This window comes from Procambarus clarkii, chromosome 50, assembly GCF_040958095.1.
Source record: "Procambarus clarkii isolate CNS0578487 chromosome 50, FALCON_Pclarkii_2.0, whole genome shotgun sequence".
NCBI lineage: Eukaryota > Metazoa > Arthropoda > Malacostraca > Decapoda > Cambaridae > Procambarus > Procambarus clarkii.
The window spans coordinates 6212717-6232099 of record NC_091199.1 but is presented as its reverse complement, the minus strand read 5'-3'; the positions used below and the strand labels follow the sequence as shown (position 1 = coordinate 6232099).

Sequence of the window (19383 nt, the reverse complement as noted above, 5' to 3'; positions counted from 1 at the left end):
GTACTGTAGTTGTATCATGAGTTGTTCTATTGCCATCCTTGTATTATCAGCGTAGTTGTATTATTAGTCTTGTTCCATTGTCATTCTTTGTGTATTATCGGCCTTCATGTATTATCAGTATAGTTGTATTATTAGTCTTGTTCTATTGTCCTCCCTCTTGTATTATCAGTGTATTATCAGCCTTCTTGAGGGTGTGTTATTGGCGTTGTATTATGAGCGTAATTGTACTATTGGCCTTGTATTACGAGGGTTGTATTATTGGCCATGTATTACGAGGGTTGTATTATTGGCCTTGTATTATGAGGGTTGTATTATTGGCCTTGTATTACGAGGGTTGTATTATTGGCCTTGTATAACGAGGGTTGTATTATTGGCCATGTATTACGAGGGTTGTATTATTGGCCTTGTATTACGAGGGTTGTATTATTGGCCTTGTATTACGAAGGTTGAGATATGGGCGTTGTTGTATTATTGGTCTTGTATTATGAACTTTGCATTATGAGCGTAGTTGTATTCCGAGCCTGGTATTATGAGCGCAGTTGTATTATGGGCGTTGTATCACGAGGGTTGTTGTATTATGAGGATAGCTGTATTATATGTGTTGTAATATGATCGTTATTATATTATCAGCCTTCTACTAATAAAGGCATAGTTGTATTATGAACGTTGTTGTATTATGAGCATAGTTGTATTATGAGCGTTGTTGTTGTATTGTGAACACTGTCGTATTTTGACCGTTTTTGTCGTGTAATGAATATTTGTACGTCTTTTGGTCATATTATGGATATTGCATTTTAAACCTGGTATTTATTTATGAAGTTTGGCCGTCAAATTGCAAGATTTATCGTGCATTTCGGATGAAAAAGTCAGGTTGTAGGGTATTATTGGCTTCGTGTTAGTGGTGGTGGCGGCCATGTAAGAATACTCTTAGTCTTATTTCAGAGGACGTGAAGCCTACTCCAAGAGTGAGAGGTTGCTGCTGCCCTGACAAGATGAACCCATTATTATTAGTATTATTATTAACATCTTTATTGACCAAATTTAATTACAATTTTGCCCAATCTGAGGATTTCAATTAAGTGTTATTAAAATGAGGATAAGGCTGGTATTCACTGTCACACAGGACAGAGGGTCATACACAAGACTATAGGTCTAAACTGTAGATATCATTTCACTTTCTGGTGGTCCATCACTACTGGTATTTTCTGGTGGTCCATCACTACATATTGGTACTTTCTGGTGGTCCATCACTACGTATTGGTACTTTCTGGTGGTCCATCACTACATATTGGTACTTTCTGGTGGTCCATCACTACATATTGGTACTTTCTGGTGGTCCATCACTACGTATTGGTACTTTCTGGTGGTCCATCACTACATATTGGTACTTTCTGGTGGTCCATCACTACATATTGGTACTTTCTGGTGGTCCATCACTACATATTGGTACTTTCTGGTGGTCCATCACTACATATTGGCACTTTCTGGTGGTCCATCACAACATATTGGTACTTTCTGGTGGTCCATCTCTACATATTGGTACTTTCTGGTGGTCATCACTACGTATTGGCACTTTCTGGTGGTCCATCACTACATGTTGGTACTTTCTGGTGGTCCATCACTACATATTGGTACTTTCTGGTGGTCCATCACTACATATTGGTACTTTCTGGTGGTCCATCACTACATATTGGTACTTTCTGGTGGTCCATCACTACATATTGGTACTTTCTGGTGGTCCATCACTACATATTGGTACTTTCTGGTGGTCCATCACTACATATTGGTACTTTCTGGTGGTCCATCACTACATATTGGTACTTTCTGGTGGTCCATCACTACATATTGGTACTTTCTGGTGGTCCATCACTACATATTGGTACTTTCTGGTGGTCCATCACTACATATTGGTACTTTCTGGTGGTCTGTCACTACATATTGGTACTTTCTGGTGGTCCATCACTACATATTGGTACTTTCTGGTGGTCCATCACTACATATTGGTACTTTCTGGTGGTCCATCACTACATATTGGTACTTTCTGGTGGTCAATCACTACATATTGGTACTTTCTGGTGGTCCATCATTACATACTGTATTGGTACTTTCTGGTGGTCCATCATTACATACTGTATTGGTACTTTCTGGTGGTCCATCACTACATATTGGTACTTTCTGGTGGTCCATCACTACATATTGGTACTTGCTGGTGGTCCATCACTACATATTGGTACTTTCTGGTGGTCCATCGCAACATATTGGTACTTTCTGGTGGTCCATCACTACATACTGGTACTTTCTGGTGGTCCATCACTACATATTGGTACTTTCTGGTGGTCCATCGCAACATATTGGTACTTTCTGGTGGTCCATCACTACATACTGGTACTTTCTGGTGGTCCATCACTACATACTGGTACTTTCTGGTGGTCCATCATTACATACTGTATTGGTACTTTCTGGTGGTCCATCACTACATACTGGTACTTTCTGGTGGTCCATCACTACATACTGGTACTTTCTGGTGGTCCATCATTACATACTGTATTGGTACTTTCTGGTGGACCATCACAACACACTGGTACTTTCTGGTGGTCCATCACAACACACTGGTACTTTCTGGTGGTCCATCACTACATATTATTTATAGCAGTCTTACTATTCACACCAGGATGTGTTATTTACATCAGTCTATGCTATTTGCACCAGCTTGTGCTATTGTTTTTCTTTATTAAATAATATTCAATATAAAAATCATATTTACATCAATTTACAAGGGGAAAATAGTACATTTATATATAGTTTATATAATTGTCAGTAAGTCAGTATACTCTGGCATATGTATCAAGTAGCTAAAACGTTTTTTTTTTTTTTTTTACAAAAATAATGTCCTTAAACATTTACAATATTCCTTTGTATTATTTCCTTTCTAATGGTAACACCTAAGATAGCCAATGACTTATGGTACACATTCAGTCTCCCTATTCCACTGTTTTTCTTACCGTTTACATAGTGTAGTCCGTTTAATTGGTTGGTATCTACCATACCATACAGAGCTAAAAATAGTTTTGTCAATCTCCATAGCACTTTTCTTATCAATTGGAAAACTGTGAGACAAATACCACACTTTAGACAAAATTTTGCAATTGATTATCACAGCCTTCTGAACCAGGGTTAATTTCCTGTTTGACAACATATTCGTAGCAACTATTATATTTCTACAGAGTACTTGCCAATTTGACACTAGCAAATATATGGTATATGGTAGTATATGGCTGTATATAGTAGGCAGGCGATGAGTCACAATAACGTGACTAAAGTATGTTGACCAGACCACACACTAGAAGGTGAAGGGACGACGACGTTTCGGTCCGTCCTGGGCCAGGTCCAGGACGGACTGAAACGTCGTCGTCCTTCACTTTCTAGTCTGTATATAGTAGTATATGGCGGTATATGGTATATGGGTGTACATGATATTATATGGTAATATATGGTAGTATATGGCAGTACAGCATAGGAGACCAGGTAGACTTGTATCACTCAACCCTAATGCTCAAACTGGCCCATGTTGAGTTTGTTTACTTATTTTTGACTAGCTTTAGAGGTCAGTTTCCTCCGTGTGGTGTCTGTAGCTTGAGGTTAACATAAACATTCGTGTTACAGGAGCAGGTGCAGACCACGGAGATGAGTCGCATAACTTTACTGAAGAATGCTGTCTCTCTTCCCAAACGACTGCCCAAAACGGTGAGTCTTGTCACCATCTATTCCAGGGACCTGCCCGAAACGCTACGCGTACTAGTGGCTGTACAAGAATGTAACAACTCTTGTATATATCTCAAAAAAAAAAAAAAAAATCTGTTGTTCCAGCACCGGTCGGGAGGGAGGGAGTAGGGAGCCGGTCGGCCGAGCGGACAACACGCTGGCTTGTGATCCTGTGGTCCTGGGTTCGATCCCAGGCGCCGGCGAGAAACAATGGACAGAGTTTCTTTCACCCTATGCCCCTGTTACCTAGCAGTAAAATAGGTACCCGGGTGTTAGTCAGTTGTCACGGGCTGCTTCCTGGGGGTGGAGGCCTGGTCGAGGACCGGGCCGCGGGGACACTAAAAAGCTCCGAAATCATCTCAAGATAACCTCTAAGAAGCACTGCTGGCTGTTATGCTTCGCGGAGCCACTACTTCCATTTGTTGTTTAGGTCTGTTATGCATTAATAAAGTACATTGCAAGATGAATAGAGTAGCTTAGGCTGTTCCTACCCTCCTCCACTTAAGGTCCCACAAGGGGCTCACAAAGTCATACAGTACACAAATAATAATCATATTGTACATTACATTTACATTAATTCAATAGTCATAGCATAGTGCATATTACAAAATATATTACAAGAATTTTAGTATCTATTTCTTAACCCGTTAGCGTTTCAAGATACCCGTGTACAACATTTTTACCCGTGTCTGCGATTTCACTGAGAAGTAAGTCTTTAGACACAGACTCCCAACACTGTAACACAGCTTCTTGCTCAATACAGACTCCCAACACTGTAACACTGCTTCTTGCTCAACACACACTCCCAACACTGTAACACAGCTTCTTGCTCAACACAGACTCCCAACACTGTAACACAGCTTCTTGCTCAACACAGACTCCCAACACTGTAACACAGCTTCTTGCTCAACACAGACTCCCAACACTGTAACACTGCTTCTTGCTCAACACACACTCCCAACACTGTAACACAGCTTCTTGCTCAACACAGACTCCCAACACTGTAACACTGCTTCTTGCTCAACACAGACTCCCAACACTGTAACACAGCTTCTTGCTCAACACAGACTCCCAACACTGTAACACAGCTTCTTGCTCAACACAGACTCCCAACACTGTAACACAGCTTCTTGCTCAACACAGACTCCCAACACTGTAACACAGCTTCTTGCTCAACACAGACTCCCAACACTGTAACACAGCTTCTTGCTCAACACAGACTCCCAACACTGTAACACAGCTTCTTGCTCAACACTTGTGCGTCTGCAAAACTCAAAGGTAATGTTACTCTTAACTATGTCTTCAGCTTCTATTTTGTCTAAACCGCTTTACCTTAGGTTTTGTTGCAACAGTTGTCACCACAGAGGGTTGAACACTGCCAGCACTAGAGGATAGTTCATTTTCTCGAGAGACGTCAGCAGTTATACGCCATCTCCACCTCTTTCACTAAAAATGTCCAACCACTTGGGGTGAACGGTAGAGCGACGGTCTCGCTTCATGCAGGTCGGCGTTTAATCCCTGACCTTCCACAAGTGGTTGGGCACCATTCCTTCCTCGCCGTCCCATCTCAGATCCTTATTCTGATTGATTGATGAAGATTAAGCCACCCAAAAGGGGGCACGGGCATGAATAGCCCGTAAGTAGTGGCCCTTTTGAGCCATTACCAGTATCAAGAGCTGATACTGGAGATCTGTGGAGGTGCGACTGCACCCTGCGTGACGGGAGATGTCTCCCGTGACCTTATTCTGACCCTTTCCTAGTGCTATATAGTCGTAATGGCCTGGCACTTTCCCCCCTGACAATTCCCTTCCTTTCCCCCTCTTTAATCCCCCTCTTCTCCCTGTTTACCTGCCACAGCTAAATTTTCCAGTGCTTCAATCCTCTGGTATAACTTGTTGAGGTCTTCCAAGTTCTGTGTTCAGACCTCAGAGTCCACAACGCTGCCCCGCACCTCATCACAAGGGTACACTTTTTCGGTTTCCTTTCCCACAGCCACTAGACTATCCTTGATCGTCGCCGTGCCTTTCTCCCTCTTCATTCAACAGGACAAATATCTGGTTTTCTTTGTCACCACGGACAACATGCCTCTTCGCCCACACGTCTGTCATTGTTGATCTAAAGATATTCCCGGTCCAGATGTGTTGGATACTTGAACGCGATGACCTTCGTGTGAATTATTCCAATTTCAGGAGTAACCAAAACTACATTCTTAACTCCATCAGACGTTAGGGGTTCTACTGCCTTGTCTGTCCCAACTGTTGTGTAGGGCCGGCCCGGTGAACTCCTTAAACAAAAGTTCGCATTCACTAAATTCCAATTGAATCATCCATTCCAACTTATGATGAAAATTCGACCCCACATGTCATAGGAAATGAGAACCGCTTCCATCTATTAATGTGTGGGTGTTACAGGGTGTGGTGGTTCAAGCTCAAGTTAGTTTATTGAGGAAAGGGAATACATCTAAAGGGATAGAGTAGCTTAGGCTATTTCTACCCTCGTCTATATAAGGTCCTTCAAGGGGCTCACACACCCATACAATACACAATTATTAATCATATTCTACACTTCACATTCCAATGGTAATCACAAGACACACTGTGAGATCTCTTATTGATTATGCTGCCCCTGTCTTGTATTGTTCTGGAAAAGGAATCCAACACCCTGGTGCCGCGTGGCGTCGATCAGTATAGTCTTCCATGCCACACGCAACCACTGTCTTTGAAAGGACAAAACAAAGATCAACAGGAAGAAGATGACCGAAGTTATTTTGGTATTATCTAATTAGTAAAGGAGGCATGACTCACCTGTCTGTCTTAATTTAAGATTATACTCAATTGCCTGCGTCTTGCCAAGTACTGATTAAGCAGATTAGCTCATCCTAATGAGTTTGAGGTTAAAAAGCCACAATTTTTATCATCCATGTTTTTCTTTTCAAATTTATTTTTGTAATTTTTCAGCATGATGTATGTGAAGGTGAGAAAAGTACTTTTGATGAAGCCAGCAGAGGTAACAAGAGTGACGAGCTGTCATTGTCGCAGGAGAGACTGACAGCCCTCAGGCAACTGGGTGCGGAGAAGGCAGAGGTAGAGGCCTTGAAGAGTGTCTTGGAGGAGAGGAAGAAGGAGCTTGTAATCACTAAGGAGAGGAAGGTTCAGCTGCAGCAGCAGTTGGCTCAGCTCCTACAGAGGAAGGAGAACGCCAGGATGTGTACCTTGGAGGTCAAGGATGCATCTCAGAGACTGAAACCCATTCTGGAAACTGTTCAAAAGTGAGCGCGCACCGCTTGTCCTCTCACTGGCACCTATTGAAGGCATTCATATCGCTTGTAGTTATTAAGTTCATCAGAGAGCACCCATTTTGTAAATATATAGTAGTCTTAGACCTTGTAGTTTTAGACCTCGTAACCTCAGGTCTCGTAGCCTCAGAACTCGATCGTAGCCTCAGATCCCATAGGTTCATACCGTGTAGCCTTAGACCCGTAAGGGTGAGAGAAGAGAAGGAAAGTCTTGATGAACACTCTCCTCGTTCAGTATATACCCGTTGTGCAAAGGCCGGGGAAATAAGCAGTGTCTGCAGCACTCTGCTCTGCCATCTCGCTACCTGCTAACCCCCCTCCCCCACACACACACACGTTTGTCAGCTTAAGGCATTACCAACACGAGGCCACACTGGAAGCCCTGTGTAGCTCTGTCACTGCACAGTGTTAGTATTCACCTATATGTACGTTGGTTTGGTTATCTTGAGATGATTTCGGGGCTTAGCGTCCCAGCGGCCCGGTCCTCGACCTAGGGCCTCCTTTTTGTTACACACCCCCCTGGAAGCAGTCCGTAGCAGCTGTCTAACGCACAGGAACCTATTTACTGCTAAGTGTAACAGGTACATTAGGGTGAAAGAAATTGCCCATTTGTTTCCACCTCCACCGGGGATCGAACCCTGAATCTCAGGACTGCGAATCTCAAGCGCTGTCCACTCAGCTATAAGGCCTCACTGGCAGTTCCTTCTTGTTCTCAATGTTCCACTTGATTCTTTCATGGTAATCGTACACACTTAACCAGCACGCCATTACCCATTATTTCCACAAGACTAAACATTCTGAGTTTGGATTTCTCTGTTGCATTGTTCATAGTTGTCTCTTGCCTTTTATTATTATTTTGACGACTTAAAATATTACCTGCACTCATATTGGACTCATAATAAGAGTCAATATGAAATATTCCAAAATATGGGAAAAAAATTAAGAAGAGTCAAATATAAGTATAAATAAGCTATTTTCACACATAAAAGGTTAAATATTTATCTATATTTGTAATTTCATTTGTGACATACAATACAGTGTTATGTCCTGTATATTATCAGTCTGTAGAACTGTAGCGTGTAGAAAGATCAATATTCTAACAATTTCAATTTGTGGTTATAACTCCACCTTCCTCCCCCCCCTTCCCCCGAAACCCTGTATCGTTAGGGTTTCCCCCGAAACCCTAACATTTCACCCTAATTGAGAAACTGTGTTATTTGAGGAAAACCAAAACTGGTTTCTGATTGAGAAACCAACGACTTATCCGCCCCAGGATGAACCTATAGCAGTTGTCTAACTCGCGCGCTTAATTGATCGTGAAGACACTGCCGCTAAGGAGGCTGGCTGCACTTGTCTTTTTTCCAATAAAGGCATTCCTTATCCCGATTTCTACCCAGTCGTTCATTTTCTCAATCCGCGACCGTTGGCAGGGTCGCTGGTCTGAGGTCACAGGTAACAAACTGTACACTCTCAAAGCTAGCCCATCATCTTGGCTCCTCCTCCTACTACCGTAATAGATGGTGGGAAACGGCTGTGGCTAGGTTATGTATTGGTCATTCAGCGTTTAACTCGCGGACACCTAATGGAGCGCCGCCCTGCTCCGGACTGTTCAAACTGCATTGTCTCCCTTACAGTCGTGCATATCCTCGTGGAATGTCCCAATTTTTAGGAACATGTGTAACTCCCTGAAACTGTCCCTGAACAAGTTACAGGGAAAGTATGTTTTGCTTTCCTAATGTCACACGCGGTTTGTCAATTTTCCTAATTTGTCCCTAGGCAAAATCCTTGGCGAATCTGATACATTTGATATCACTCGTTATAAGTGTTTTTGTTCTCATATTGACATCCTCGGTGATGTTTAGTGCCCCTTTTGAATATCCAGCAACACTGATGGTGCTACATAATCTCCCCAGCTTGGTGCCTTTTTTTCATAGTAAATTATATGTTGCTAGATGAACAGCTGCATCAGGTGTAAGGAAACGTGTCCAAACGTCTCACCTTCCGTCATATTCTCTTACTGTATCTCTATTCATTTTCCCCACAGAACACTGGGTGCGAATGATGAGTTACTGGAGAAACTCAACCAAAAGACTGTGAAGCTACGGGAGGTTGCTGGCCACATCCAGCTGGCTGATCTACAGAAGAACGACCTCATCCAAAGGCTCCAGACAGTGAATAACAGCATCAAACACCTAGAAAATAGGAAGGCTAAAGCATTGGAGAAGTGGAGGAAGCTCCAGGAGAGGGAAATGAAAGCTGAGACAAAATGTAAATCTCTCTGGGAAAAAGTGAGTTTACCTTATAAGTTTTCCTGAGTTTACCTGTAGGGCCACTATCTCTAGCGGCCTCGACGAGGACAGGAAGCCAGACAGTTGTCACATATAATAATGATAATAGTAATAAGGTTTATGTAGGCAAGCGTACATAAAAGCGATACATGAAGAGTAGAGGAATGACAATTAACAAAAACACAGCGCCTAAATAACATAACAATTAGGAAAACAGTATTAAGCTTAATGGGGTAATTGTTAAAACTACACGAGACAATGTAACATTTATGAGTTGATGGAGATAATTAGGAAATGATTGACAATTACCATATGATATTTGGGAACTGTAAACTTTGCAACAGTTCATAGCAAGTGATTTTAAACTGAGGAAGACATTAAACAGGTGATATACAATGTTTGTATTAACTGTTGGCATGGCAGTTATTAATAGTAGTACAGGTTTAGTTATCAATAATCGCAATAACAGCAAACACAGGAGGATTTTTGGAAGTGAAGAGGATGTACGGTTGGTTACATACAGTTAACTAGGTAAATAAAGTTCGAGTCTCGAAGTAGACATACATATGAATGAGATTGGGTGGTTATAAATTGGAGCTGCTTCGTATGGGCCAACAAGCCTTCTGCTGTTACCTTCATGCTTACGTTCTTATGTTCTCCTAGAGCACAGGTCAATGGAATGGGAAAGTTAATTGGGTAGTTTTAAGATTCTCCCTTTTTAGTTTTTTGACTTGTTGAGAGAAGAACATTGTTTAAGGTTCTATATGTTGTCTCAAGACAGCCATGACAGTTTTGCTGGGAGATGGTGGGTTTGTGGGGATTATTGATTGCTGCCGTCAGAGGCGGCTAGTTTATTGTGCACCCCATACCCATCCTGTGAGCGGTAGCGCAAAAAGCATTACTGAGGGCACAAAAGGTCTTTATCAGACCTCAACTTAGATTATTATATAAACAATTTCATCTTTCCTTCACACCTTATAATTACGATGTCAGCTAGTTTTGTGGTGGTCGACCTCCATCCTCAGATACCATACGTTAGATAGGGATAAATGAGTGAGTTATATAGCTTGAGAAGACCAAAGGTGGAGAACATAATATCTAATTTTGTATAATATTCCAACTGTTTTGTATTTGTGTTTTGGCAATGTGTTGTATGTGCGAGTTGAAGTTAAATCTTTTGTTATTTGTATAAGCCTTGCAATCTTCCTCCACTTTAATTATTAATTTTTATATTGTTAATTTGAAAGTCAAGATGAACTTTTCTAAATAAAATGTAGTAGTAGTAGTAGTAGTATGTTTTTTTCAGTGTTTAGCATGAGGTCGTTGATAGACATCCAGGAGTGGACTTTTAGTAATTCATTGTTTGCTATAGTATTTGGTTCCATGGGAGAGTGGGAGAAGTTCTGTCACTTATCACATGCTGTTGAGGTCAGCGTGTAATGTTTATGATATTTGGTACTAGGTGGGAAGGGTCTTTGAGTGCTATGCTGTAGGTCATGAAAACAAAGTAGCTTTTCGTTGACCACAGCACACACTAGAAGGTGAAGGGACGACGACGTTTCGGTCCGTCCTGGACCATTCTCAAGTAGATTGTGAATGACTTGAGAATGGTCCAGGACGGACCGAAACGTCGTCGTCCCTTCACCTTCTAGTGTGTGGTCTGGTCAACATAATTTAGCCACGTTATTGTGACTCATCGCCTGCACAAAGTAGCTTTTCACATAAGCAGTACGAAGTTACTTAAAGATATGGTGTAAGAGTTAAGTTAACCTCAACTTTACAGAATTTAATTTATATTGAAATTAGTTTTGTTTTTTCCTGGCATTTAATAAATATACTTTCAAATTGCAGCTTTATGCAGACAGGAAGTCACAAGTGGTGGAGTTCGACGACATGTATAAAACACTCTGGGCGCATGTAGAGGATTGCGTCGGGTTTTGTGACAAAATATTAGAGATCACCAAGTCCGAAACCGAGACTTTTCAACTGAACACTTTGCCCGCTGCTGATGTTGGCGAACCCACAACTGGGGCCCAGGCGTCAGCCCTGACACCTTCATACAGTAAGGTAGTGGGCATGACAGAGCTTCCCATCCTTTCTAAAGGGTTTACTGTATGGCTTCCTCACAACACCGTCTCTTCTCCAGCGGCTGCTAGCAACAAAGGCCCTCTACCAAATGCTGGTCATAAAGATTATCATCCACCTGTCATTGACCTCAGAAACTCTCCATCGCCTGTCATTGACCTCAGAAACTCGCCATCACCAGTCATTGACCTCAGAAACTCGCCATCACCAGTCATTGACCTCAGAAACACTCCATCGCCTGTCATTGACCTCAGAAACTCTCCATCGCCTGTGATGAATCAGAGAAACTCCCCATCAGTAGCCACCGACAAGATCAATAAACTAGGGGCTGGTCTGACAAATATGGCTCCACCAGTTACTGCCCAAGAAGACCATCATCGACCAGTCCCTCATTCACCAGGCATTAGTCAAAGGAAGGATACTTTATCAGTGACCGGCCAAGGCGATTCTGTTCCACCAATCACTGTAAACAGAGACCCACTGTCAGAGGTCACTTGTCAGAGAGATCAACCTCCGCCAATCACTGGTAAGAGAAACCCTGCTTCACCAATCACAAGTCAATGTACGACTCTTCCACCAATCACTAGTCACAGGTATCCTTTTGTACCAATCATTATTAACATAGATCTGCCTTTAGTTGCTGATCAGAGAAGCCCTCCACCAATCAGCGATCACAGAGAATCTCATCCACCAATCAGCGATCACAGAGAACCTCCTCCACCAATCAGCGATCACAGAGAATTTCCACCACCAATCAGCGATCACAGAGAATCTCCACCACCAATCAGCGATCACAGAGAATCTCCACCACCAATCAGCGATCACAGAGAATCTCCACCACCAATCAACGATCACAGAGAATCTCCTCCACCAATTAATGATCACAGAGAACCTTCACGAACCATTGATCAGAGAAGCTCTCCTACACCAATCATTGATCATAGGACTTTTCCACATGTGACTAGTCACAATGGCCCGTCTCCACCAATCACTGACCAGAAAGAACCTCTACCAGTTACTGACCATAGGTACCTTCCACCAACCATTAATCAGAGAGACTCTCCTCCAACCATTGATCAAAGAGATCCTCCACCAATCAATGATCAAAGAGACCCTCCACCAACCAATGGCCAGAAAGACCCTTCACCAACCATTGATCAAAGAGACCCTTCACCAACCATTGATCAAAGAGACCCTCCACCAACCAATGGCCAGAAAGACCCTTCACCAACCACTGATCAAAGAGACCCTCCACCAACCATTGACCAGAAAGACCCTCCACCAATCAATGATCAAAGATACCCTCCACCAATCATTGACCAGAAAGACCCTTCACCAACCATTGATCAAAGAGACCCTCCACCAACCATTGACCAGAAAGACCCTCCACCAACCATTGACCAGAAAGACCCTTCACCAACCATTGACCAGAAAGACCCTCCACCAATCAATGATCAAAGATACCCTCCACCAATCATTGACCAGAAAGACCCTTCACCAACCATTGATCAAAGAGACCCTCCACCAACCATTGACCAGAAAGACCCTTCACCAACCACTGATCAAAGATACCCTCCACCAACCATTGACCAGAAAGACCCTGCACCAATCAATGATCAAAGATACCCTCCACCAATCATTGACCAGAAAGACCCTTCACCAACCATTGATCAAAGATACCCTCCACCAACCATTGACCAGAAAGACCCTCCACCAACCATTGACCAGAAAGACCCTCCACCAACCATTGACCAGAAAGACCCTTCACCAACCATTGATCAAAGAGACCCTCCACCAACCATTGACCAGAAAGACCCTCCACCAACCATTGACCAGAAGGACTTAAATGTTATAGCCAGTAGGCTGAGAGAGTTCACTTTACAAGCACTGGGTCTGAAGCAGAGGTCATCCGAGGCATTCCCTAGTGGTCAAGGAGACGTTGCCTCGCTAACCACTGGTCAGAGAGACCTTTCTTCACTGACCGCTGGCTTGGCAGAGCTTACTACCTTAATCACTGGTCAGAGAGACCGAACATCATTCATTTCTGGTCATGGAGACTTTACTTTCTTAGCCTCGAGTCAGGGAGGTCTTTCATCACCAACCATTAGTAAAGAGGGCCCTTCTACACCAACCATTAGTAAAGGCGGCCCTTCTACACCAACCACTAGTAAAGGACGCCCTTCTACACCAACCACTAGTAAAGGACGCCCTTCTACACCAACCACTAGTAAAGGACGCCCTTCTACACCAACCACTAGTAAAGGACGCCCTTCTACACCAACCACTAGTAAAGGACGCCCTTCTACACCAACCACTAGTAAAGGACGCCCTTCTACACCAACCACTAGTAAAGGACGCCCTTCTACACCAACAACTAGTCAGGGAGGCCCTTCTACACCAACCACTAGTCAGGGAGGCCCTTCTACACCAACAACTAGTCAGGGAGGCCCTTCTACACCAACTACTAATCGGGGAGGCCCTTCTACACCAACAACTAGTCAGGGAGGCCCTTCTACACCAACCACTAGTCAGGGAGGCCCTTCTACACCAACCACTAGTCAGGGAGGCCCTTCTACACCAACCACTAGTCGGGGAGGCCCTTCTACACCAACCACTAGTCAGGGAGGCCCTTCTACACCAACCACTAGTCAGGGAGGCCCTTCTACACCAACCACTAGTAAAGGAGGCCCTTCTACACCAACTACTAGTCAGGGAGGCCCTTCTACACCAACCACTAGTAAAGGACGCCCTTCTACACCAACAACTAGTCAGGGTGGCCCTTCTACACCAACCATTAGTAAAGGAGGCCCTTCTACACCAACCACTAGTAAAGGACGCCCTTCTACACCAACAACTAGTCAGGGAGGCCCTTCGTCACCAACCATTAGTAAAGGAGGCCCTTATACACCAACCATTAGTAAAGGAGGCCCTTCTACACCAACCACTAGTAAAAGAGGCCCTTCTACACCAACCACTATTAAAGGAGGCCCTTCTACACCAACCACTAGTAAAGGAGGCCCTTCTACACCAACCACTAGTCAGGGAGGCCCTTCTACACCAACCATTAGTAAAGGAGGCCCTTCTACACCAACCACTAGTAAAAGAGGCCCTTCTACACCAACCACTAGTCAGGGAGGCCCTTCTACACCAACCATTAGTAAAGGAGGCCCTTCTACACCAACCACTAGTAAAAGAGGCCCTTCTACACCAACCACTAGTCAGGGAGGCCCTTCTACACCAACCATTAGTAAAGGAGGCCCTTCTACACCAACCATTAGTAAAGGAGGCCCTTCTACACCAACCACTAGTAAAAGAGGCCCTTCTACACCAACCACTATTAAAGGAGACCCTTCTACACCAACCACTATTAAAGGAGGCCCTTCTACACCAACCACTAGTCAGGGAGGCCCTTCGTCACCAAGCTCTTGTCAGAGAGGTCCATCTCCGTCAACTACTAACAATGAGGTCATTTACCACTAACCATTAGTTAGGGGGGGGGGGGCTTTCGTGCACCAGTTACTAACCAGAGATTCTTATCCAGCAGTCACTGCTCAGACCTGCTACTTGTTCCTGGTCACACAGATCCTTCTCCACTTCCTGGTCACACAGATCCTTCTCCACTTCCTGGTCACACAGATCCTTCTCCACTTCCTGGTCACACAGATCCTTCTCCACTTCCTGGTCACACAGATCCTTCTCCACTTCCTGGTCACACAGATCCTTCTTCACTTCCTGGTCACACAGATCCTACTCCACTTCCTGGTCACTCAGATCCTTCTCCACTTCCTGGTCACTCAGATCCTTCTCCACTTCCTGGTCACTCAGATCCTTCTCCACTTCCTGGTCACTCAGATCCTTCTTCACTTCCTGGTCACACAGATCCTACTCCACTTCCTGGTCACACAGATCCTTCTTCACTTCCTGGTCACTCAGATCCTACTCCACTTCCTGGTCACACAGATCCTACTCCACTTCCTGGTCACACAGATCCTTCTTCACTTCCTGGTCACACAGATCCTTCTTCACTTCCTGGTCACACAGATCCTTCTTCACTTCCTGGTCACTCAGATCCTACTCCACTTCCTGGTCACACAGATCCTACTCCACTTCCTGGTCACTCAGATCCTTCTTCACTTCCTGGTCACACAGATCCTACTCCACTTCCTGGTCACACAGATCCTTCTTCACTTCCTGGTCACACAGATCCTGCTCCACTTCCTGGTCACTCAGATCCTTCTCTGTGGAAACTGGAAAAAACTGGAGTCAAAATATATATCTGGGGTTTTCTCCCAATAACAAACAAAAATATTGATTTATGTAGAGTTTGAGAAAAACATTAGAAACCAACAAAAACTTGTCATTTTTTTTAATTGCAATAGCAAAAAAATCTTTTGTATCTAGAGACATTCTAGCGAGGTTTCCAGGTTATTGTAAGTTATGCATACGATTTGTTGTTTTGAAGTTTTAATTTGTATTTTTAAAGGAACCAAGTTTTGTCTTTGATGGAGTCAGTGTATTATATAATGATAGATAGAAGAATGTGTCTCGCTGCGAGGCATCGCTGGGGTTGGGTTTCACAATATATTTGCTAATTCAAATTCAAAGACTTTATTCATTAATGTTTGTAAATTTATAGTTTGGTTAATTTACAATAATTTTGTCAATTATTTACCTAAAATAAAATAATAAGATGCCAATGTAACTTGAGAAGAAGTAGACTGTTTGGATGTGATGCCTGTTTTATCACCTTTATTTTACACATGTTTCTTAATATGGTAATATTAAGGTAATATTTTTTTTACTTTGGTTATTGTAAATATAAATCTGTATGAAGGTGATATATTGCAGGTACATAAGTACTGTACTGTATATATGGAATAACACTGCAAGTCAATTTATTTTTGACTGCATTATGCAGTGGGTGTTTTCTTTCTCAATTTTGTTTTTATTTTTAAAATAATTACAATATAAGTTTATTATTTGTAACATCTACTTAGTGTTTTCAAAGTGGTGTACGAGCAATAGACTATATAAAGGGTGCATCATAGTCAATAAGAGTGTGTAAAGGGTGCGTTAGATATATAATAATATCGACAGTTAAGTTGACATTTGTAATAATTAGTTGTGTACCAAGAAGTGACTTAAACTATTAACCAGATTGTGATCTGCTTTGGTTCCAAAGGCATCGTGGGCGGTGTTGAGCAACTCCTGTTGTGTGTTCACACACACTGTTACATAGCCCTCTCGGCTTGCTGCTCACCGGTGTGAATTACTCGTTCTTCAGCCTCTTCGGCAATATACAGTACTTCAGTTTCTAAATGTCACACATTCATGTGTTTTGTTTGAATGTACAGTACTTAAGTTTCTAAATGTCACACATTTACAGTACTTAAGTTTCTAAATGTCACACATTCACAGTACTTCAGTTTCTAAATGTCACACATTCATAGTACTTCAGTTTCTAAATGTCACACATTCACAGTACTTCAGTTTCTAAATGTCACACATTCATAGTACTTCAGTTTCTAAATGTCACACATTCACAGTACTTCAGTTTCTAAATGTCACACATTCATGTGTTTTGTTTGAATGTACTTCAGTTTCTACGTTTTACACATTTATATGTTTGTACTTTGAATATCCTGATGTTCCTACAGTTCAGACATTCATGTGTTTGTGTTCGTTAACATATTATTTAACATGTAGCCTGCAGCAAATAAACAATTAATTATTTGTTGTTAAGTTCTTTAAGTTGTCAATCTTTACTAATAAAGTATAAAATACTACCTGATATTGTTATGAACCAATGACTCCAGGATATATAAATACACTAACTTATTCTACTGTTACCAAAAAGAGAAAGATGTCCAGGAGGTAAGAACAGTAACGTCCCAACGTTACTGTAAGAACAGTAACGTCCTAACGTTACTGTTCTTACAGTAACGTCCCAACGTTACTGTAAAAACAATAACGTCCCAACGTTACTGTAAGAACAGTAACGTCCCATGAGCTTTGGCTCTTTGGTCCCGCCTCTCAAATGTCAATTAACTCTCATACAGATTTTGGGGCCTACTGGGCTCTTATCAAATTGCATTTGAAACTGTGTATGGAGTCAGCCTCCATCACATCAGTGCCTAATGCATTCAGTTTGTTAACTACTCTGACACTAACGTCCCTGTGGCTCATTTGGGTACTAAGTTAAGAACATAAGAACAAAGGTAACTGCAGAAGGCCTATTGGCCCATACGAGGCAGCTCCTATTCTATAACCACCCAATCCCACTCATATACTTGTCCAACCCGCGCTTGAAACAATCGAGGGACCCCACCTCCACCACGTTACGCGGCAATTGGTTCCACAAATCTACAACCCTGTTACTGAACCAGTATTTACCCAAGTCTTTCCTAAATCTAAACTTATCCAATTTATACCCATTGTTTCGTGTTCTGTCCTGTGTTGATACTTTTAATACCCTATTAATATCCCCCTTGTTATGTCCATTCACCCACTTGTAAACCTCTATCATGTCGCCCCTAACTCTTCGCCTTTCCAGTGAATGCAACTTAAGCTTTGTTAATCTTTCTTCATATGAAAGATTTCTAATTTGGGGAATTAACTTAGTCATCCTACGCTGGACACGTTCAAGTGAATTTATATCCATTCTATAATATGGCGACCAAAACTGAACTGCATAATCTAAATGGGGCCTAACTAGAGCAAGATATAGCTTGAGAACCACACCAGGTGTCTTGTTACTAACGCTGCGATTAATAAATCCAAGTGTCCGATTTGCCTTATTACGAACATTTATGCATTGATCCTTTTGTTTTAAATTCTTACTAATCATAACTCCCAGATCCCTTTCGCAATCCGACTTCGCAATCACAACACCATCTAGCTCGTATCTTGTAACTCTATCATCGTTACCTAACCTCAGAACTTTACATTTATCAGCATTAAACTGCATCTGCCAATCCTTTGACCATTTCAAAACCCTATCTAGATCAACTTGAAGTGATAGTGAGTCCTCCTCCGAATTAATTTCCCTACCGATTTTCGTATCATCGGCAAATTTGCAAATGTTGCTACTCAAACCTGAATCTAAATCATTTATATATATTATAAACAACAGAGGTCCCAGGACAGAGCCTTGAGGCACTCCACTTACAACATTTTCCCACTCTGACTTGATTCCATTTATACTAACTCTCTGTTTCCTTTGGTATAGCCATGCCCTAATCCAGCTTAATATAGCACCCCCAATACCATGAGACTCTATTTTTTTAATCAGTCTTTCATGTGGCACTGTATCAAAAGCTTTGCTAAAGTCAAGGTATACAACATCGCAATCCTTACCACTATCAACTGCCTCAACAATGCTAGAATAAAAAGATAACAAATTTGTTAAACATGAACGGCCATTTATAAAACCATGTTGCGACTCAATTATTAATTTATGTTTTTCAAGATGAAGACGAATTTTATTTGCTATTATAGATTCGAGTAACTTTCCCACAATAGACGTTAGGCTAATTGGTCGATAGTTAGACGCAAGTGATCTATCTCCTTTCTTAAAAACTGGTATCACATTAGCAACTTTCCAAAACTCTGGCACTCTGCCTGACTCTATTAAGTTTCCATCTGTACTCACGTTTAGTACTCATCTGTGTCCCCTTGTTCGTGTTCCTCGCTGTTTATATCTATATTTTTTTAACAGGTTTAGGTATATACACCAAATGTTACCCTATTCTATATGAAAGATTACACAGTGTTGATCAATAAAAAAAAATAGCGTTGTCATAATTTTCTGTCGACAAAAATTAGACATACAGGTACAGTATTTCTCATTTAGTTTAGGTCAAACACCAACGGTATAAGTTTTTAATAACGTATAATCAAGACTGAATCATGTACATAATCATACTAATATCTGTCTATGCAGATACATTTCTG

At 42.1% G+C, this 19383-nt stretch overlaps 1 protein-coding gene across 2 annotated transcripts in view; it reads left to right on the top strand.

Moving 5' to 3' along the window:
- The window catches only part of LOC123749990 (proteoglycan 4), a 40782-nt gene extending 23566 nt beyond the window's left edge, over nt 1-17216 (top strand). For both annotated transcript variants that reach the window (XM_069303398.1, XM_045732121.2), the window contains exons 2-5: nt 3664-3744; nt 6720-7030; nt 9102-9345; nt 11197-17216. In XM_069303398.1, coding sequence (XP_069159499.1) covers nt 3685-3744; nt 6720-7030; nt 9102-9345; nt 11197-14910 — 4329 coding nt within the window. In that variant the 5' untranslated portion in view covers nt 3664-3684 and the 3' untranslated portion in view covers nt 14911-17216. The remainder of the gene's footprint in view (nt 1-3663; nt 3745-6719; nt 7031-9101; nt 9346-11196) is intronic.
- The last annotated feature ends 2167 nt before the right edge of the window (nt 17217-19383 follow it).